This window comes from Mytilus galloprovincialis, chromosome 13 (assembly GCF_965363235.1).
Source record: "Mytilus galloprovincialis chromosome 13, xbMytGall1.hap1.1, whole genome shotgun sequence".
Lineage (NCBI taxonomy): Eukaryota > Metazoa > Mollusca > Bivalvia > Mytilida > Mytilidae > Mytilus > Mytilus galloprovincialis.
Window position 1 is genome coordinate 32,315,796 of NC_134850.1, and position 23,975 is coordinate 32,339,770.

Genomic DNA, 23,975 nt, shown 5'->3' on the forward strand with positions numbered 1-23,975 from the left:
CCCACCGTGTAGAACGCCACATGCGGGGTGTCGGCTATGTTTGACATGGGGTGGCAATTTTGAAGCGACGAAAAAGTAACAAGGTAAGTTCAAGCATCAAAATTTCTTATTTTTAGATCTCTCAGTACCATATAATGTATTGCACGGAAGGAACCGCAACATAATCTATTTCCTGAAACCAGAAGCAGTCGTCTGCAGTGTTCAGTTTTCTCAAACACCTCGCGCTAGTTTTCCGTGTTGCAGATTTTGAGCCTTTATATGCAAATTTCGGTATAAAAAACTACTTTACACTGCTACCCTCCGTATCATTTATATAGAATTGTATTCCTCTCATTGACTTATACCAAATATCAGTTTCTTAGTTAAAATCAGTTGGTTTTAAAACTGTTATTCATCAAAATATAAAGTGTCGCTCGGGGTGTCAGATTTTGCGTCGCACGGGGTAGAGGCTTGTCATAAAAAAGAATAAATTTTCTTATAAATCGATCTCTATCTGATACTTTTTAATTCAAACACACCTACACTGTTATGCTGACAAATTACAAACTTAATTAAGGTTCATGTGGACCCTATGGCTAAAATGGCCGTATTTTCACCTCAAAATTTACTCTGAGTACAGACAAACCTGCGCATCTGTAAAAAAATTCAGGCATAGCATGCCCTAGATAAATGAATTTTAAATATGTTTTATGTTTTAGAAAAGTAAAAACTTACCAGAATTTTGCCGTGCACTTTTTTTCATTTCTCCAGAAGGTGCCAAAATAAACTAAGTTGGGAAACAGGTTTGAGAACTTCCCCACAGGTAAAAATTAAAGTGAGCATTTTTAATTGACATGGACATTAGATGGACAATAGATACCTGACAATAATTGGTTATTTAAACTGTGTACCTGAGTGGACCATATCAAGGTAAACTCAACTGTTTGATAATTTTATCGTCTTCTGCAGAGACGAAAAAAAGTGTACGGCAAAATCCAGTAAAGTTATGAATTTTCTAAATCATACAATGCATTTGAATTCTATTTATCTAGGGCATGCTATGCCTTAAAACTTTTCCAGATGCACAGGTTTGCCTGTACTCAGAGAAAATTTTGAGGTGAAAATACGGCCATTTTAGCCATAGGGTCCACATGAACCTTAAGGTATGTCATTTGGTCCATATTTTAGTCTTTTAAGTAATGTGCATTTTTATTGATAAACATAGCAAATAAAGCCTCAAAGTAGAAAAATAATTGGATATGAATAGAAGTGTAATGTTGTTTGTTTTATATTATACCTTTGAAATACAAAAATATTGACAAATGGACGTAAGAATATGAAAATTACACGTATGAATGAAGAAGGGTGTACCCGATTTATTATCAAATCATTAATGATTTAAATTGAGTTGAATAGGAATATACTTAATTAAATGCTATGAACATATAAATCTTTAATCTTTCCATGATATTTTTTTCAATTTCGTAAATGCAAATGTATATTCGAGATCGTAAATGATTTTATATAATTTTTATTTAGTAACTGTATCAGTTTATTTTCCCAAACTGATCGACGCCCAAATAGATTAATTGTTGTTTAGACATTATGTAAATGCATAAACGTATTTTGTGATTTTCCACCATGTTTTGGTTTATTGAGCCATAGCCTTGACTTTTTTTTCACCATGATATATATAGTGACTGAAAAGGAAAACAAATCGTTTACCAGCTTGAAAACTAAATATTTTGAGCCAGTTTTTACTATGAATGAAATCAAAAGCACATTTTATAAGACCAAAAACAGGCAAAATGAAAAAAACCCTTATTTTGTCATGGTAAAGTAGATGTGAATGAAATCAAAAGCATATATTTTATAAGACCAAAAACAGGCAAAATGAAAAATCCTTGTTTTGTCATGGTAAAGTAGATGTGTTTGAAATAAAATGTATCGTATGAAGACTAATTTACATGCAAATATGTATTTTTTTATAACAAGCCTCTACCCCTTGCGACGCAAAATCTGACACCCCGAGCGACACTTTATATTTTGATGATTAACAGTTTTAAAACCAACTGATTTTAACTAAGAAACTGGTATTTGGTTTAAGTCAATGAGAGGAATACAATTATATATAAATGATACGGAGGGTAGCTGTGTATAGTAGTTTTTTATACCGAAATTTGCATATAAAGGCTCAAAATCTGCATCACGGAAAACTAGGGCGAGGTGTTTGAGAAAACTGAGCACTGAAAACGACTGCTTCTGGTTTCAGGAAATAGATTATGTTGCGGTTCCTTCCGTGCAATACATTATATGGTATTGAGATTTCTAAAAATAGGAAATTTTGATGCTTGAACTTACCTTGTTACTTTTTCGTCGCTTCAAAATTGCCACCCCATGTCAAACATAGCCGACACCCCGCATGTGGCGTTCTACACGGTGAAACCTGTTAACTAAAGTGACCCTCGTGTGTAAAAACGTAAAAAAGAATCGGATAAATTGTTCTATTTGTTTGGTACGTGTGACCTTGATACCTGTCCAACTGACCACACTTTCCCAGAAGCAAATATTATAACATATATACATGTACTAGATACAATCATGTTAATGTCACGTGTATGTGGTTTATTGCCTTTAATTTTCAGATGGTTTTTTGCTTTTAATTTTCAGATGGTTTATTGCCTTAAATTTTTAGATGGTTTATTGCCTTTAAATTTCAGATTATTTTGTTCATCCGTTTTATCCGATACGCCTCCGTTAGGTGTCCGTTTTATCCGGTACTCGTCCGTTGGATGTACGTTCGACGTCCGTTCTGTCCGGTACGTATCCGTTTCACGTACGTTCAATGTCCGGTGTGTGTCCATTAGGCATTCGTTACATGTCCGTTAGTAAACCAACGGATTCCCAACGGATAAAAATTTTGTCAACGGATAACTTTTTTTTTATCCGTTAAGCGTCCGTTCAAGCTATCCGGTAAGGTGTGACCGAGGCTTAAAACAAAGATTATTTGTTTACTAGCTGCTACGTCTTTCAACTCTTAGTAGACTAGTGACGCCGCTCACGAGACCCCCGGCAGAGTCCATTATTGGCATATGGAGAAATGAGTCTAGGTAAAACAAGATCAACGCTTTGCTGTCCGAAGGCCTAGAGCCAAAACACAGGCCGAGCTTTCTTTACCGGTAACGTAAACGGTCGAGGTACCAGGGTATAATTCAATGAGACAAAATATGAATGGAAAATCCGTATACATATACAAAACCTGTTTACGTTGCATTATCATATTCAACTTATAACATTTAGCACTTATAATTTCTCAATAAAAACCATCTGCAGTGAACAATGAAAATCACAACAGGAAAATATATTAATATAAATTTCTAATTTGATGTAAAATGATTTCTGTACTCGTTCCTGTTCTTTATTTTGACGCCTTCTACTTCTTTGAAAAGATGTATCTTGAGTTAAGCCTTGTTCTTTGTTTAATTGCTCTGCTATTACATAAGCCATTCCCCATTCAATAGTGACAATGATGATCTCTTGGAAATTTAATCATGATGACTGTGTTGCTTTCATGATTTCAGCTGCCAGAACTGATAAAAGGTTGCATAAGGGGTCTCAAGGCCATTAGCACCTGGAAATATATTGGATATTTTGGTTTAAAACAGCCCTGCAAAAAGTTAAAAAAAATGTAAAACCAATAATTGAAGCACCCTGCTACCATAATATTTATATAACTGCCATTATGAAACTCTTTTGTACATGAGGCATGAAAAGTATAGTATACATGGTATGGTATCATATCCTCAATCTGAAAAACACAATTAAAAAAAATGTCCTTTAAATCAGTAAAAATGTAATACACTTTAAAAGCATGCGGATAATTTTTTATAATTACATTTGGTAAATATGAATTTAGGATTGTTTAGTGATAGATGATTTTAAAATAATTGTAAAAATATAACGCGGTGTCCAGAAGGAAAGGAAGCAATTCTGTATTTATCTTTTTCTAGTCACATGACATTTGTAAAGTCCATCACTTATAATCTCTATGCCCTTGTAATCATTCCTTTTGACTGACACTGAACACAAACTACTCTCAACTTTGTAATAGACGCTTTTCAAAATTTGAACCTTAATACTCATGTAATGTATAATGTTTGCTGAAGGTTGATTCTGTAGTTTTGCCTGTGTACTAAATGGTTTTGCTGAAGGCTTCTGTTTGGAAACATTTTTAGTGCTTACTGGAATCTTGCTGTACAATTGCAATCATGCCTTGATATTTGTCAATGAAATGGATTTCTATCAAAGATGTTATCTTCGTTGCTTTAAGCTGTAAGTTTTAACTGCATTGCAATTACATTTGTCAACCAATTTCACTGGGGAAAGCGGCTGTTCGTAACTTCAGTTACGAACGGCCGAATATTGTAGATGACAGTATCGATTAGATTTTATATTTCTTAAATACCTTGATCAAAAGCATTGTTGGTAGAGAAACTTGGTAATTGTCTGTATAATATGTAGGACAACACGAATATCAAGCGTTCTCGAGATAGAATAACGAAATAATGGTTTTATACGACTGTAAAAAAAAGAAGCCGAACGTAACTTTGAATGTGGTCGTTCGTACCGTGAAGTATTAATATAGAACGGCTGTTCGTGACGTTAAAAGAACAAACTAAGTACAATGTGTACATCATGTATATGACTTTATGACATGTACATGTATTTTGGAACATAACATTTGGAATTTGTACTTTTACTACATCAACAAAATGTACGCATCGAAATGTTGTATTGCTATTTTATTTGACAAGTAACATACATTAAGACATTTTACTAAATAAAAAAAACAGAGCATTGAGATCAGACAAATAATACGGATGACAATACATACATATATAAGAAAACACTACCGTCCAAATAGACATCTGGTATGGGCTTTGCTCATTGTTGAAGGCCGTAATGTGACCTATAGTTGTTAATTTCTGTGTCATTTGGTCTCTTGTGGAGAGTTGTCTCATTGGCAATCATAGCACATCTTCTTTTTTATATCTAGAAATATATATAAAAAAGTATTCGTAATTTTTATTTGAAGCTATATATATGTTGTGTACAAGTTATAAGTGTTGTGACACCTTCCTTATTGCAACAGGTGATACAGGTTTATCTTATAGAATATACCAGTGTAATGTTTTAAATTAAAAAAAAAAACTTCAACCTAACATTTAGTGCTATACACTTGTCTTCAAACTGGAAATGAGGATACCTGAATGGTTTAAATTCTAATTTTATATTTTTAATTATACCATATTCATATCCATACACAATCTTTGTGTGGTCTTATAATGTTTTTGTATCAATGCTCAGTATTAGACTGTATCATGAAGTTGTGAAAATATGACAGAAATATGCGAAGCAAAAGACTGCTTGCTTGCATCATCCATTTTTGTACAGCAGGTCATAAAATACTGATAACTTGTACAAAAAATCTGTTATTATAATTTGTATAACATCACAACTTGTACACAACATATATATCACGTAAAACCTTTTTTTAAATAGTATGTAGTTGGATTATAAATAAAGTTAAATGAAAATAAAATTTAAAAGATACAGAATCACCATTTATTCATTTATACTTGTTAATGTTTCTTCTAAATTAAGAAATTCCTGCATCTGTTGCTTTAATCCTATAAATTCTCTCACAATTCGAACAACCCAAATATACTGTTGCATTGGACAAAAGAAACGTTACATAGAAGAAAAAAACCGGAATATATAAATTTAACTCTTAGAAAATTTTGCGCTATATTTGAAGCATTCGGATAAAGAAAATCTTCGTTGTTACCTGAAAATTCGGATTGCTTGAAAACAATGAAAAATTGCATGAAAACAAATGGTTTGTTTTTGTGTTTATAAATGTAACGTTTCGTTTGTCCAAGAATATATTCAAAAAGAAACGTAGTCATATTTTGATCATGCATATTGAGTTCGAGAATGACAAGTCAACAGGGCAATTTATCAGCATACATTCATTTGAAATAGTGAGTTAAAATGCCGGATAGCATTTTTAGACAAATTCACGTGTTACCAAACTGGCTGCAAAATAACATTTGACAGAGCCGATACAATTCTTAATAAAAGAAAATAACGAAATCAATAAAACGAATAATAAAGAGATCAGAAAGTGCCATTTATCTTTTTTCTTTAAACATTCCAATGGTCGTAAATTATACAGACTTTTCTTATAAATGTTATATGAATTTTACGTTTAACAGTTTACCTGATATGCAACAGGCAAGGTGTGTTCTGTAAGCGTCTCAAAACGCCCATTACTATTGTAGCAACCATTAAAGTTTATAGGGGCATAGACAGAATTCGAAATAAAAAGGCAAGATGAAAATTTTGATGAAACAAATGTCGGCTTAATCTTGTTAAGAAGAAACGGGCAGGATATGGCAATATCTCAGAATCCAAATATTGTTGATAATTGAAAACAAATATACGCGCACAATTTGTCGCACCCTGAAAAATCACAAGGTTGTATCCTAAATAAGCACTTTCTGTCTCAAAAAATAATTCACTTTGGCACAAGAACTTGTAACGAATTTAATAATTTACAAAATATGAAACAATCAAGTTTGTGTTTAAGATCATGTGTATATCAGTGGTTTGTCAAATGAAAAGAAATAATTTGAATGTCATTTTTTTTTAAATTTTTGATGTTCACGTTCATCTTCCATAGAGATACAAATCAATACAAAATTAATTAGATACATGGATGTTTAACACCAGAATCAGGTATTAACCCGGGATGATGTTCAGTGAGACACCCTTCAGTGAGACATCCTAATTGAAATTTAAATTTAAAGACGATTAGTTTTCTAAAAACAGTATAAAACTATATACATATTATAATTATAATAATCAGAAGAATAATAATAATAATTCGAAAATTTGAAACTTTATATTGTCCCATTTCAACAGATAATTTAAAACACAGTTATTTTGAAAAAAAAGTTCATATTTTTTATTATATGTATAAATGAAAGTTCTACTAATTACCAGACATAGTTATACTTGCCACAACATATTGGACTTCCAAGTTGGTATCATTCATGTTTGTGTCTTTTTCTAGAGTAAAACGTAAGGCATAAAATCGAACATCCAGTCTGTAGAACACATTTTCTATTCATTTTGTCTTTAAGAGGATTTGGGAAAAATTATTATAGAATATTAATTCTATTCCTCAAAGTATGTAAAAATGCATATTTTCAATTGAAGTGTCAAAAACTTGGAGGAGGAGCTGGACAGTAGGTGGCATAAATACCAGGCAAATATAAAAAAAATAAAATAAATTCTAGATTGTACAGGCGGATTAATGAATATGTATAAATCTTGTTTAGTTTCAGATAAATCTTATCCATGACCGGAAACTTCCATACATATTATTTCATTTTGAATCCGTATTCCACGACTTGTCCGTATTTTGTAAACAGCGCAATATGTCACAGTGCATTAAAATTGTTAAATTGAAAGAAGTTTTCGGTATGCAGTTGACAAATCAATAAAATTATAAGTAAGTTACGCACAGCCGTAAAATTCGTTACGAACAATTATTCTATTTTCATTCTTAAAGTTATTACGACTTCCTTTTGTTTTTTACCGTCGTATAGAACCATTATTTCGTTATTCTATCTCTAGAACGCTAGATACTCGTTTTGTCCAACATATTATACAGACAATTACCAATTTTTTCAACCAATGCTTTTAATTAAAAACATTTAGGAAATTTAGAATCTTACGTGTCATCTGCCATATTGGGCTGTGCGTTACGGAATTTACGAACAGCCGCTTTCCACCAGTGAATTTCTTTTTGTTCACCAAAAATACCTGCCAAAAAAAATCCCATTACATTTTCTTCCAGTTCATGATAAATACAAATTCATAAACATATTGTATTTCGTATTTTTACCTTTACGAAATATTATTAAGAAAAAAAAACATTTTTTCTATTTTGCTTATTATCATGATTATATTCTATTTTTTTTATATTTAAGTACACTTTTTCTTTCTTAATTTATTTTTAAGTTTCTGTTTTGTCCTCTTAGGATAAATAAATATTCATATAGTTCTCTGTTCAAGAGGAGTTTCACTTAAATTTATATATGTCACCATCACAGATGTTTGAAGCAAACATCTGTTATAATAATTGCATATTTTATTAAGGCTAAATAAACTAAAGTTTGTGTAACTCACGGTAAAAACCAGTTGCTTATGTAGTTACTGTAATTTATGCGAGCTCTCCGGTGTAAACAAGTGTATTTCTGTTTAGCACAGAAAAGCACTATTTATAGTAGTCACCTGGCACATTTTATCGTAACTATTATCCTTGTGCGTATTTGATTCAAGTTTAAAATCATTCGCATACTTCCGGTTTGCTTAGAGATAGTATGTAAACATACACATCATAACATCATAGTATTTAAAACCAAAGGTAATATGTTTTACACATGGTATTCACACAAAATAAATTTTGAATGGTTGCACTAATACCGAATATACCTACAAATGTCTTGCGAAATATACATTTACCAAAATCAAAACCTAAATGTGTTTCTCCTTTCTGAACTCGTAAAACGAAACTAAGGTGAACATGGTGAAGTTTGCTATCCATATTTATATATAAACTCGTCATAGATACCAGGACTTAATTTTGTACATACGCCAGACGCGCGTTTCGTCTACAAAAGACTCATCAGTGACGCTCGAATCCAAAAAAGTTAAAAAGGCAAAATGTAAACAAGATGTAAGTCTAGTCAATTTCACTTCGTAAAATTCGATTTTTGGCTTAAAACTCAGACTTTGTGATATCCTATTTTTGTATATATTAACCATTTGGGGAAGAAAAAAAACTGTCAAACGTATGCAATTTTATCAGTACAAATGAGGAATAACATGTATATGTAGGACAAACAGGCGATACACTGTATCAAAGAATGTTGTTGAACTTTTAAAACATAAGAACAAACAAAACAAACAATTCAGTAGCAACCCACTTGATTCAACATAACTATTAGATTAAAATTGTAAGGGGAACTGCAGCGAAAAGAGTATTTGGCTCAGAAATTTACCGAAAAACTAAAGATGCCATTTGGATTAAAATATTTTAAAAACTTTACATCCTGACGGACTGAACACTATGTACGAACGATATTGAAAAAAAATATGAAAAAAGAAAAAGTGCGGCAAATGTACGTCATATAAGTTATTGTAACGAAATGAACATGTATCAAAGCGATATAATTGCTGTTTCAATGGTTCATGTGGTTTTGATGTAGGCCTCTTTTGTAAACATTTTAAGTGATTACTGAGATCTTGCTGTGCAATTACTATCCTGCCTTAGTCTTTGTCTATGAAATGACTTTTTATCATTGGAGTTCCCCTAGTGAATTTCTTTTTGTCCACAAAAAGTACCTGCCAAAAAATAATCCCTTTATATTTTCGTTCAGTTCATGATTAATAATTATTCATAAACATATTGTATTTCGTATTTTTACCATTACGAAATATTATTAGGAATGAAACCATTTTTTCTATTTTGCTTATTATCATGATTGTATTCTATTTTTTTTTATATTTAAGTACACTATTTCTTTTTTATTTTTTTTTAAGTTTCGGTTTTGTCCTTTTAAGATAAATAAATATTTAGAATATTTCTCTGTTCAAGAGAAGTTTCACTTAAATTTATATGTCACCACCACAAATGTTTGAGGCAAACATCTGCTATAATAAATGCACATTTTATAAAGGCTAAATGAACTAAAATTTTTGTAATTCATGGTAAATGCCAGTTGCTCATGTAGTTATTTAAATGATATATCGGTGTAAATAAGTGTATTTTAGTTAAGCACAGAATACCACTAATTATAGAAGTTACCTGGTACATTTTAGCGTAACTATTATCCTTTGTGCTTATTTGTTTAAAGTTTAAAAACATTCGCATATTTCCGGTTTGCCTAGAGATAATATGTAAAAACACAGATTATAGTTTTTACTACCAAAGGTAATATGTTTTTACACATGGTATTCACACACAAACAACTGTTGAATGGTTGCACTAATACCGAATATTACCTACAAATGTCTTGCGAAATATACATTTACCAAAATCAAATCTAAATGTGTGTCACCCTTCTGCACTCGTAAATTGAAACTAAGGTCAAGTTTGCTATCCATATTTATATATAAACAAGATGTAAGTTTAGTCAATTTCACTTCGTAAAATTCGATTTTTGTCTTAAAACTCGGGCTTTGTGTTATCCTATTTTTATATGTATTAATCATTCAGGGAAGAAAAAACATGTCAAACGTATGCAATAATCTGTCCAAATGAGGAAGGAAAAACTGGTATATTTAGGACAAACAGGCGATACACTGTATCAAAGGATGTTGCTGAACTTTTAAAACATAAGAACAAACAAAACAGACAATCCAGTAGCAACTCACTCGATTCAACATAACCATTAGATAAAAAATTTAAGGGGAACTGCAGCGAAAAGAGTATATGGCTCAGAAATTTACCGAAAAATTAAAGAAACCTTATGGATCAAATTATTAAAAACTTAACATCCTGACGGACTGAACACTATGTACGAACGATATTGAAAAAAATATGAAAAAAGAAAAAGTGCGGCAAATGAACGTCATATAAGTTATTGTAACGAAATGAACATGTATCAAAGCGATGTAATTGTTGTTTACATTTTAAGTGATTACCGAGATCTTGCTGTGCAATTACTATCATGCCTTAGTCTTTGTCTATGAAATAACTTTATACATTGGAGTTATCTTCCCGTGCATTTTGTTGCAATTTAAAACTGCCTTGCTACCCATTTGGCAACCAGTTTCTTTTGGTACACCAAAAAGTACACGAAAAAGGAATTTAAAAACAAAACATTAAATTTTTCTTTAAGTTCATTAAAACAATGTAATTAGTATTTTTTTTCCAAAGTTACAAAATCCTATAAAAAAATTATAAGGGTCTGATGTACTTAATTCCATTTTTATTTTTTGCCCGTTATTCTCATTTTTTTTTTATTTCAGCAAACCATAAGTCACCATTCATTCTGCACTTTTTTAAGTTTCGGTTTTAATAATGGTCATTCGGAATGTTTTGTTGTACAAGTAAAGTTTCATTTAAATAAACATATCTTAAAATCACAAATGTATGATCGAATCAAACATTTACTATAATCAATACATGTTCTATAAAGGGCTAAGTTTAACTAAAGTTTCTGTTCACGGTAAAAACCAGTTGCTCATGTAGTTACTGTTATTTATGTGAGCTCTCCGGTGTAAATAAGTGTGGTTTAGTTGATTTTTAGAACCATCGTTATATATTTACAACCTTTATATTACCGAACAGAATAGAACTATTTATAGAAGTTACCTGGCACCTTTAAACGTAACTATTATCCTTCTGCGTGTTTTGTTTAAGTTTAAAAAAAATGCATATTTCCGGTTTGCTGAGAGAAAGTAAATATACACATTTTAGTTTTTACATCCGTAGGTAATACGTTTTTATACGCCCGTCAAAATTTGACGGGACGTATTATGGTATACAAATGTCCGGTGTCCGTCCGTTCGTCCGTCCGTCTGTCCAGCGTAAACATGTCGCACCGTAACTTGAGAACGACTTATCCAAATTTCATGAAACTTAACATAGTTGTTTTTTATGATGGTCAAATGATCTGTATACTTTTTGGGGAAAATAAGATTAAAACTTTTTGAGTTACGGCACTTTGTAACTAAAACAGGAGTGTGTTTTTTTCACATGTCGCACCGTATCTCAAAAACGATTCTTGATTATGGCTTAAAACTTTAAACACTTCTTAGTTATATTAATCTTAATATCTGTATACTTTTTGGTGATGATTCAAAATTTTATTTTTGAGTTATTGAGTATTTTGTAAAAAAGGGGGAGGAGTTTTTTACATGTCGCACCATATCTCAAAAACGATTTATGATTATTGCTTAAAACTTTACACATGTCTTTGTTATATTAATCTGAAGATCTGTATACTTTTTGGTGATGATTCAAAATTTCATTTTTGAGTTATTGAGTATTTTGTAAAAAAGGGGGAGGTTTTTTTTTACATGTTGTGCCGTATCTCAAAAACAATTTATTATTATTGCTTAAAACTTTACACACTTCTTTGTTATATTAATCCAAAGATCTGTATACTTTTTGGTGATTATTCAAAACATTATTTTGGAGTTATTGAGTATTTTGTTAAACAGGGGAGGTTTTTTTTACATGTCGCGCCGTATCTCAAAAATAATTTTTGATTATTGCTTAAAACTTTACACACTTCTTTGTTATATTTATCTAAAGATCTGTATACTTTTTGGTTTTGATTCAAAATTTTATTTTAGTGAAATTTAGTTTTTTGTAAAAAAAAACCAGGGTTGGGGATTTCACATGTCCCGCCGTGTCTCAAAAACAATATATGGTTATTGCTTAAAACTTTCTCAGAAACTATTTATGATTATTGCATAAAACTTCCACACAAGACGTCGGGCGTATCATGCGCTCATGGTGCAGCTGTTTATTACACATGATATTCAAACACAAATAACTGTTAAATGGTTGCTCCATTACCGGACATTACCAACATTGGTCATGCGACGTATATAAATACCAAAATTAAAAACACTGACGATATGCTTCTCAATTCTGCACTTGTAGAACGAAACTGATGTCAAGTTTAATAATCCGTACAAGCTAGATGTAAATCTAGTCTTGATCTTGATCTTCATCTTGATAGGTTTACGATGATACATCCAAGGATATTAATACACCGCGCGTGTGTCAAGTTATTTACTTAAGATGCCCCCTTACAATTTCACTAAAGGCTTTAGCTGGTTCTTCTGCTGTCTGAATTTTGATGAGGATATCCGGTGGTAGTAGGTTCCTGTCTTTAATGGTATTTGGAATGAAACTGTATTTTAATGTGTCTGTTTTCGTTTGAAGTCTGAGGAAATGTTGGCTGTGCATGTTCTTGGTTGTCCGGAATGGTTTGTCAGTTGGTCAGATCGTAACTTTGCTTGACCGTGTATACTTTTGCAGAAAAGGATCAGTCTGTTTTGTGTACGGCGGTCTTTTAGTGATGGTTATTATCTTGAATGTTATTATAGATAGAGATAAACTGTAAACAGCAATGATGTTCAACAAAGTAAGATCTACAAATAAGTTAACATGACTAAAATTGTCAGTTGACCCCTGAAGGAGTTATTGCCCTATATAGTCAATTTTTAACCATTTTCTTAAAAATTTTAGTATTCTTTTAAAAAAATCTTCTCCTCTGAAACTACTAGGCAAAATTTAACCACACTTGGCCACAATCATCATTGGGGTATCTAGTTTTTAAAAATGTGTGGCGTGACCCGTCCAACCAACCAAGATGGCACCCATTGCTAAAAATAGTACATGGGGTGAAATGTAGATTTTGGCTTATATCTCTGAAACTAAGCATTTAGAGCAAATCTGACGAGGAGAAACATTGTTTATTTGGTCAAGATTTATCTGACCTGAAATTTTCAGACAAATCTGACAACCAGTTGTTGGGTTGCTGCCCCCAAATTAGTAATTTTAAGGAAATTTTGTTTATTATCTTGAATGTTATTATAGATAGAGATAAACTGTAAACAGCAATAATGTTCAACAGAATAAGATCTACAAATAAGTCAACATGACCAAAATTGTCAATTGACCCTTTAAGGAGTTATTGCCCTTTTAGGTCAATTTTTAACAATTTTCATAAATTTTGGTAAATTTTTGTAAATTTTTAAGAAAATATTTTCAACTGTTATTACTGGGCCAAGTTAATTATAGATAGAGATAATTGTAGCAAAAAGAATGTTCAGTATAGAAAGATCTACAAACACATCACCATCACCAAAACACTATTTTGTCATGAATTTATCTGTGTCCAATGTTCAATATGCTAATAGACCAAGGTGTGCAACACAGGCTCTTGAGAGCCTCTAGTTTAGAGTGTATTTAAATGATGTAATTTTCTTCTTGCGACTCAATGTCATCATGTTGCATTTTACTGGTTGAAATCTCATACCCCAATTCCCAGTTACCAAAGTTATCTATATCTTTCTGTAGTTCTGCACAGTCATCTTCAGTTTTAATTTCTCTGTAGCATACACAGTCGTCTGCATACAGCATAATTTCTGATGTTACGTTTTCTGCTATGTCGTTAATATGGACCAGAAATAAGATTGGACCAAGAATCGTTCATTGAGGTACTCCTGACAGGACTGACGATGTTTTGGATTTAACCCCGTTCACTATCACACACTGAGATCTTGTAGATAGAAAGGCGTCAATCCAATTCAAGATGTTTTTGGGCATGCCATATTTGTGAAGTTTACTTTTTAAAAGCTCGTGCCATATTTATGAAGTTTACTTTTTAAAAGATCGTGCGGTACGGTGTCAAATGCTTTTTCAAAATTCAAAAGTCTATTTCACTTCGTTTAATTCGATTTCTGTCTTAAAATGCAGGCTTAGTGTCATCCTTTTTTACTTATTTATATATATAAAATAAGAAAATAGAAAAAGTGCGGCAAATGAACGTCACATCAGTTACTGTAAAGTAATGTATCCAAGCGATGTTATTGTGATGTTGTGATTTCTTTTAATGGAGATGCCCGTAATGGCCGAAACGTATGGACACTTGTGTTCTAGAGTTCAGCCCCTTAACAAATGGCCGTACTCCCACTTAAGTTTCCCTCAACCAAATGTTATAAATTTTATACACAATGCGTATTACCACAAAATAAAAGCCGGGTTTTAATTAAGGTGGTGTATGTTTTACAGATTTAGAGTTATGCCCTTTACAAATGGAATAATTGCTATTTTTTTTCGTTTCCGTTCTCTAATTTAATATATTGCCTCAACCAAATGTTATAAAACTTATACACAATATTTATAACCACAAAACTCAGATCAAGTACGAATATGAGGAGTCTCACTATTATCGTTCTTGAGATATGTCTCTTTATAACGTTATATGCAAGCGGGGGCATCACCTGTGTCCATGGACACATTCCCAATTAGTTTTAGTTGATGTATTATACTGACCTTCAAAACTCAAATTCTAATATATGAAACTAATAAAGTGAATCAGTAGAGAAAGCACTGATTGTAATTTGCCATTTTTCCTTTGTGATGATTTTAATTGCGATATGTTGTCCAGCACAAGAAACTCATTAAAAAAGTTACTTAACTGTTTACATTTACAAAATGTTGTTAGGGAGTCTACCAACTTTAAAACCCAAACTGGAACTTGCATTGCTTTATGTGTGACAAATCGGAAAAACGTGATTTAATCGGTTATTGTTCTAACTTAGATATGCAGTTCTCATTCTCCTGTTTTAGCTGAATTTTCTTTAAAAACTTTTCAACAAAACTCGTTTTCAAGGCAAATGTATTATTCAAAGCGTAAAGATTATGAGGGTATAAAAAGCCAATTGGTAAAAACTGACTTGGATGATGTAGTTTTTAGCTCAAATAATTTTACTAATGTTTAAATGAATCTTTGGAACTATTGTCAATACATATATACGTACTTAAACTATTACAGTGTTACAAATGATAAATCATTTATGAAAAAAATAAAGTAGAAACAAGATAAATCTAAGACCCCGTAGTAGAACTTATTAACGTTAGTTCTGAAAAGTAAAATAACAAAAATGCCAAACTCGAAGAAAGTTCAAAACGGAAATTCCCTTATGTTAAGCTCAAAAACACCAACCCTAAACGGAAAACTACTGCCATAGTTTTGACTAGATACAGACATATCCTTTTGTAGGAAACGGTGGTGGAATAACCCTGGGAGGCATTTCTGCTCCTGACAACAGTTATAAAATCTCTTTAAAGGGAAACAATAAGAATGAATTAGGCTAGACTAAAAAAGATAGTGGTGTATTTGATGTCATTTTGAAATTTCGATGTTTAAAGGAGATCTATAATTATTTCTGTTAATTTTATTCGCAACATTGATATAAAGACTCTAGCTATGTTGGAGTTTGACATCCTTACTGTATAAACACAAACAGTAAAGATAAAATATTCCTATTGCATTCTACATATTTCATAGAAAAGGATGATAGGAATCACACATTTCTGTGTTTTTACAAAAGTTGTCATTTGGTTGTTGTTTCATTGACGTGTACCGAAATACTCATTTTAGTCATATTCTCTATGTGCTTATTACACACTGTTCGGTCAAATTATTTTATAGCGTACAAACTCACTTGTAATTAGTTCGAGGGAAGTTATTTTATACCACTAGCACTAAGCTTTATAAGAAGCCAAGTATAGTGTTTCCATTTTGTACGTTGGAAAGGAATCTCTCAATAGTATTGGGTCCTTAACAAAAGCGTTCTGTCTGTCGCAACTAAATTAACAAACTGATATTTATGCTGATTCCCTTTTTAGCACAATTATTCCAAATTGTGCAACAAACAAAAATTATGTTTATAATTACTGCTTATCAAGTCAGTAAAAAATATAAACGTCTTGTATTAGATGCGAAATCTTTTCTTTTTGTCGATAACATTTGAAAATACCTTGTGTTGATTAGTTTGCTATTTTTATAAAGATTGATTGGACAAAATAAAAATGAAATGAACATATGGTCGAACTTTACTCTCATTGACGATATTTTATTATTTAGCGAAATACTTATTTTGTTTTTATTGTTCACACAAATGGAAACAACACGTCATAAATTGCATATGTCCGACGCGTTTTTCTTGATCTTTTACAAGATGTTGAATGCAATGATTGAATTTAAGTATTTTTGACTCTATCAACTAGTTATATATTATACATCCGAAGTACTTTTACATTCTAATGGATTTTTTATTTTCAGGCGTATAATGGAGAAAATGTATTTTGTAATTTTTATGATTACATGCACTGTCTTTGAAGCCACCGTGAATGGGTGTCCTTCTTCATGTATCTGCACGAACACAGATGTTAGTTGCAAAGAAAGATCTCTAACAACAGTCCCATTAGACATTCCAATTTCAACAAGAACATTGTGAGTATTTCAAGTGTCTATTCAACTAAAACAAAACATACGAACTGTACGTTTGTTGGTGGTCATAAAAAAAATCAGTACTTCAAAGTTAAGAAAAAATTTACGAAGCTAGTTTAATAAAATAATTGTGTAAATAAAGTATATTGCTACCTATCATAATACCTGTCTCAGTATAACTTTGCAGAGGGAGTTGTTATTTCTCACTATGCAAGTACAACATAAGTTGTAGACATTTAAAGGTAAATATTTGTTTGAATCAAATGAACTGATACTTATCCGAATACCTGCAACAGTATAACTTTGCCGGAGTGATTTGTAAAATCACGATATGCACTTACTTATAAGAAAATTTTTAGTCTTTTAAATGTCAATATTTAAGGTTTTATCGTTACAATAAATATGCAAACACTGGAGCACTGATTTTTATGCGTGTTTTAACCTCTTCGAACAAAATAACTAACAACAGTATATTTTTTATTGAATGATAAATCTTTTTAAACAACAAAGCTTTTCATTAGAAACCCGAACCATAAATATATACTATTCATTTATAAAACGTACCTTGTCTGTACATATGAGTCAAGCAAAGAGTGTAAATTTATCTTTACAATAGGGGTTATAAGTTTTTAACCTCAGTACAAAAAATAACAATAAAAAAGGAAAATTACAATTTGACACTTTGTACATGGCATTTCTGTAATGATCACGCGTAATTAAAAGCAATACTATTTTTTTTTATACCAAATCAAAATAAAGAGATGTTGTAGGATTTCACTATGAAACAACTATAAATCAAAACAGTCCGAACGACAATCAATAGATAATAAACCGACTACTCACAATTCAAAACTGTCACCGTATGGTTAGATTTGAAAGGCTTCAGTCATTCTTGAAGTTCTTTTATATACGTCTTGTAAGTCTTCTTTTCGAATTTTAAAGGAGAAAGTTAAGATATCATGCAAATGTGTTACACCTGCAACACATGCATTGCGCCTTTCTTGATTCGAGACCTCACCATGAGCTGTCTTTTGTCATAGTGTATTATTTTTGAAAGATTTCCGTGTTACTGACAGCTCATAGTTTTGCTTAAATTATCAAAGTTTTTAAACAAGATTCGAATAAGAGCATACTATTATATTTGGACACATCTGGATCTGTTAAGACTGTTCCCCCCCCCCTCTTTGTCTTCAACAAAAATCTGTTATGCTATCTCATCATGTGTCTCAGTAGACATTTTTAAAAAGTCATACATACCGTCACCTATCCCAATGCTGACTAATATATTTATATAAAAATAATTTGAAACTGATACATGAGATATTGCTAAAAGTTTGGTATAAACTTGAGAAAAAAAAATCAAATCAAAAACGTTCTAAATGTAATACGTCCAAATATATATAATTTATAATTTCAATTATTTACTAGCAACTCCTGTTTATTTACTTATCGGAGGAAATGTTCTAACCACGGCTTGCAAACATTCAAAGATTCAACAATTTTTACACAGATAGGCTTCATTCATATCCTTGTCTTAGATTTGAGTGCTATACTTTGTGGTTACTTATTTTTCAATGTCTGTCTTGTCCCAATCGGTAAAAGTGCGGACTACCATTTGTCCTTAAATTTTTTAAATTTTCTTTTCAACTTGTACAATTGGTTTAGTCCAAGGACTAGAAAATTATTGTATCGACGTTTTTTTATTTGGTGTTGTCATAGGGTAAGAGAAATAACATGTATCGATGTTTTTGTTTTTGGTGATGTATTAGGGTTATACAATTAACACGTAAGGATGATTGTGTATTTGGTAATGTCGTAGGGTTAAACATTCAAATGATCCGATGGTTAAGTATTAGTTCATGTCTTATGGTCAGTGACTATTATATCATGCACCAATGGTTTTGTATTAGTTCATGTCTTATGGTTGGTGACTATTATATCATGCACCAATGGTTTTGTATTAGTTCATGTCTTATGGTTGGTGACTATTATATCATGCACCAATGGTTTTGTATTAGTTCATGTCTTATGGTCAGTGACTATTATATCATGCACCAATGGTTTTGTATTAGTTCATGTCTTATGGTCATTGACTATTATATCATGCACCAATTGTTTTGTATAAGTTCATGTGTTATGGTCAGTGACTATTATATCATGCACCAATGGTTTTATATTTGTAGATGTAATAAGGGATGGATAATTATTAGGCATGCCTAATTAATACTGTAGTATGTTCCAATGTTTTTGTATTTTTGTTTTATTTCTAACGGTTACATTATCAACATGTACCGATAATTCTTGAGTTTGATAATGTCTTAAGGTTGAACAAGATACATTTACTATTGCGTAATCGTTAGATGCCCAATAAATGCATTTGAAATATCGGTAATTCTTAAGAGTAACCCGAAGGATGTCAGATGTTGAACAGGGCAAGTCGATATTCTCGGTCGTATAGATCAATCGTTCGTTCTCTATATGTCTTGGTCAGTTTTGTTTCGACTTATGACATTTGCATTTCTTTTTTACCTCATTTTTTAAAGAAATAATGTCAGAATTACTTCTTTAATATTAGACCGCAAGTGACCAATATTTTGATCGATTGCTGTCAGTTATCTGAAAGAGTATACACATGTTGTACGTATTGACCACTGAAACATGGATAGACTGCACAAAAGAATCCAGTCCATATCACATGTTTTACATACATTTTGTTAATCAATATTGTTCTTCGTCTCTTTTGTAGAATTTTTATGCTTCAAATATATTTTCTTGTATTCATTTCACGTTAATGGTGTTTCCATATGGTAAACAAACACAAGTATTCTTTATGTGCAGTCTTTTTAAAATTATTTGATAGATCGATTTTTAATTAGATTTTCGATGAAAGTTTAATTTATTTAGATTATGTAACAGATTAAAATATCTTGAAACAGTGGCTATGGAATTGTATTAAAAGTATACATCAATACAATCAAAACGACCTACTTAATAGCACCCTGTTTTTTATTGTTTGCATGTAAATGGTTGGATTTGTTTTAGTTTATGGTAAGGTTTCAGGACCAGTGTAAGTATTGAGGTTAGTGTTTGAAAGTGGTTAGTTTTAGGGTGAATGACAATTAAGAACGGTCTGTTAAGGTAAACAAAAATATCTCAATGATTCAGACAGATGTTTAAGATACGAGAAAATAGTTCTCCTACATGTACATTGAACGATATAAAACCGGAGGGTCAAGGGTATGATACTTACACAAAAACTATTCCCACAGAATTAAAGTGAGAACGATTTAAATCGACATTATATTGTGTTTGCGATCGAAGAATATAAAATTAAAATGGAATTTTGCAATCGTAACTTTAAAACGGTACTCATAAGTTAAGGAAAGCTGTCGTAAGTTACTACTGAACGAGGAAAGAAAACTGTTTAATCTGTTATTCATACTTTTACAAAAAATGTTTTACTTAAAACATAAAGGGAACCATTGTGCAAAGTACATAATATGTGATAAGAATATGGGTTCCTTTTGGGCAACTAAGATAACTGAGTTTTAGGTGACTTTATACTGATTGTACACAAATCCATTTACCGTTACCCTGTTGCCAAAAGATATTGACATGATTGCATGAAGAAATCAATCTATGTTATCCGTAGGTCCTACTTAAAGTCATCCAACATTTGTTTAGACCTAGCTGTTATAAAATAAGCCCACTAAGATAGCTATTATTGTTTTTTAATTCATTATTTATAAAGCGGTATATGTGTTTAGGAACATCACGAGTTTTTATAAGTTCAAGAGATGACCATGCATTTGTTTTCATTTTACGTTCACTTGATCAGTTAAGCTATTCACGTATAATAACTATTTAAGACACACATTAGTCAGAATCTATGATATTTATTAACCAGCGTTCAAACATCTCTGCATCACTGCAATTTTATGACAAATATTTCATTTATAAATTGTAAATTTTATCATTTTAAAGAAATGAAAAATAAGGACGTAAGATTAAGGCAATTCAATAATAGATAACCTTATAGATATCACTTTTGTTCATTGAGAGATTACCCGGCATCATTTTATGACAAGTTACTAAACTGCTACAGGAATGATTATAAGAGGCTAAGATTTGTTTGTCATACATGTTTGGATTCTTTGGATAATCGATTTTATTCCAAGTTTATATAAAACATATATAAACAAATATCGATATATTTTAATAAATTACTGATTGTGGTTTAGTCTGAAATGTTTTATACGACTTAAAACAAAAACTTTTTTAATAAGAGGTTAAAAAATAGGCGCATTTGTGCAAAGTTTTAGAGGGTATACACTGACATATTTTAATCCAATTTTTATTTGAAAAAAATAAAGACACAATGGAAACATGTTGCTTAAATTATAATTTATGCATAACAGATTGCATGTATATCACAGGAACAACTTAAGTAACTGTATTGAAAATTGAGGACTGTTTTCTTCATGTCTGCAAACATCTGCATTGACATAGCTCCAGTAAATAAACGCATCATAGATACCAGGATTACAAAATATGGTTACAAAAACATTGTTTTAAAATTTAAATTCATCATTCGTTATGCTGTTAATGTCAAGAGGACAAACGAGCTCAGCTTAAGAGTAGATCCTAAAAATGGTATACTCCGACTTAAATTGTTAAGTATAAAACACTGTAATTCTGTCTTTTATGCATGCAATAGTTAAATCAATTTTCAAACAGACCTACGGTCGTCGCTGCCAGTTGCCTTTGATTTAGAAAAAAAAAATGTTATGCAAAATGCAATTTTAAAAATAATATTTTCAGGAATTTGAGGAACAATAACATTACAAGGATTGATGCCAACTCATTTAAAGAATTGTCGGCGCTTACAAAATTGTGATTAAATTAATTTCGTCAAGAAGAAAAAAAAGTCGCCATCTGCTGTTTGTTATATATAATAAATGCATTATATAATATCTATTATTATTTTATTCATGTTCAATTATTTTTTGTTAAGATGATATCTATAGGCATTTCTTCGTTCTTTTTCAATAAGTTAACTGCAACTTTTCGTCAAATAACAAAATTTGTGTGTTAAGTCAATTTGATGTTATGTTCACGTTAGACCCTTTCGTAAACGTAAATTCTTTTCTATTTATAAAAATAAAAATACAACGAATCATTACATTTCAAAAATATAATTTGTTTATAGTATTAAACAGCCACCAATTAAACACACTAGATGCATATTCTTTAAAAGACATTGCAAAAATTCTGCTCCAAAAACGCTATTAGGCTGAACGATTGATATTGACAAGTTTCACGGTCACAATCAGAAATTGGTTGATGGAAACGAACTATATTTTTACTCAATTGATTAATGACATGTTTTTTTTGAATCCTACTTCTTTATATTCCTGTATTTTTACCTATAGTGTTCTGTTCCCGATTTTGAAATATTGACTCAAAGTGAATTCGTATAACTGGTTGGGAGTGCATAGTAAGAGACGATTACCTACTTTCAAGAGATTTTGTTGTCGTACTTTTCAGATTTGTTTTTAAGTTTGTTTGAATTTGTTTAAATCAATTGTGTTGTAAATCTATGATGTATGTTCACACACGTTTGACTGCTTAATACCAATTATTGTCGTGTTTACCAATTATGTCTGTGAAAGTTGCTCATACAATTGCCAGAATTAAAATTGTGTACGCCAGACGATCGTTTTGTCTACGAAATATCGATCAGTGACACCTGAAGAATACACACTTAAACAGGCAAAAAAGAACGAAGGTGAAATGTTAATAGGACTCAAAACTCCGAAAGGTTTTGCCAACATTAGTTAAGGCAATATATTCCTTTGGCAGAAAATACTTATTATTTCAATAAATTTCAGTGACAGTTGTTTTTCCATTCGTTCCTTCTTTTTTAATTAAGCTTGGAATGAATTTAGATATGATTAAATACTGATGACTTAATTTGTTTTATATAATATCTTATTCTTCAATGTTTAACGAGATTTTACTAACAATTAAATAATTTGTGTGTTAATCTCATTTGGTATAAGGTTAAGAAGTACCATGTTTATGAAAAAAAAAATAATCCGTTTATTTTGATGTATGTAAATGAATTGAAAAGATAAAATCAAGTCTACTGAAGTTTTTTGACGGAGTTGTCTGTTTCGTTTGATGACACGATAGTTAACTTGATCACGGATGAGTAAATCATCATGAAAGCCATATCAATCCTTTCTTAAGTGAATATGAACGAATATTATTATCAATTTTTGATAAGTAATTAACATTTACATTAAAACACGGAAGAATGAACTATTTTCTTGTGAATTGCTTTAAGATTATTAAATTGTTAGGATTTTTAACTGGAATAATAGTTATTGTAACAACAAATATCGATCCTGACTGCGATCGAGTCTGTAAGAGGCATGAAACTAAAATGAAATTGTTCTATTAAAACTGTATATGGTACCCTTGGTTGAATTGTCGTTCTTTACCTCTTTAACCAATACTACTTCCACCACTATAATTTCCTAAAATACATCAATAAACCTATTGTGCAAATTCATTATATGAGTTAAGAAATATGGATAACTGAATTGCATTTCATGATTAAAAATCTCAGCCAGTATTCGTTGGTGACTTTATACTTCTTGCACACATTTCCATCTATCTTTACCCTATTGACATTATTGCAGAAGGGTATCAGAAGATCCTACTTACAGTCCTCTAACATTTGTTTCAACCTAGCTGTCTGTAAAATATGGTAATAACTCAAATGTTTGTGTATTCAAATTCATCTTTCGTAATGATGTAAAAGAGTTTTGACGTTTAAGAGTTGACCTTTCTATGTTGTGATGTTACACTATT

The 23,975-nt window shown here is 31.1% G+C and overlaps 1 protein-coding gene across 1 annotated transcript in view; it reads left to right on the plus strand.

The window, feature by feature from the left end:
* The first annotated feature begins 8,289 nt into the window (after window positions 1-8,289).
* Window positions 8,290-23,975, plus strand: part of LOC143057471 (uncharacterized) — a 364,231-nt gene continuing 348,545 nt past the window's right edge. Inside the window, exons 1-3 of the mRNA XM_076230779.1 lie at window positions 8,290-8,476; window positions 16,929-17,099; window positions 21,918-21,989. Coding sequence (XP_076086894.1) covers window positions 16,936-17,099; window positions 21,918-21,989 — 236 coding nt within the window. The 5' untranslated portion in view covers window positions 8,290-8,476; window positions 16,929-16,935. The remainder of the gene's footprint in view (window positions 8,477-16,928; window positions 17,100-21,917; window positions 21,990-23,975) is intronic.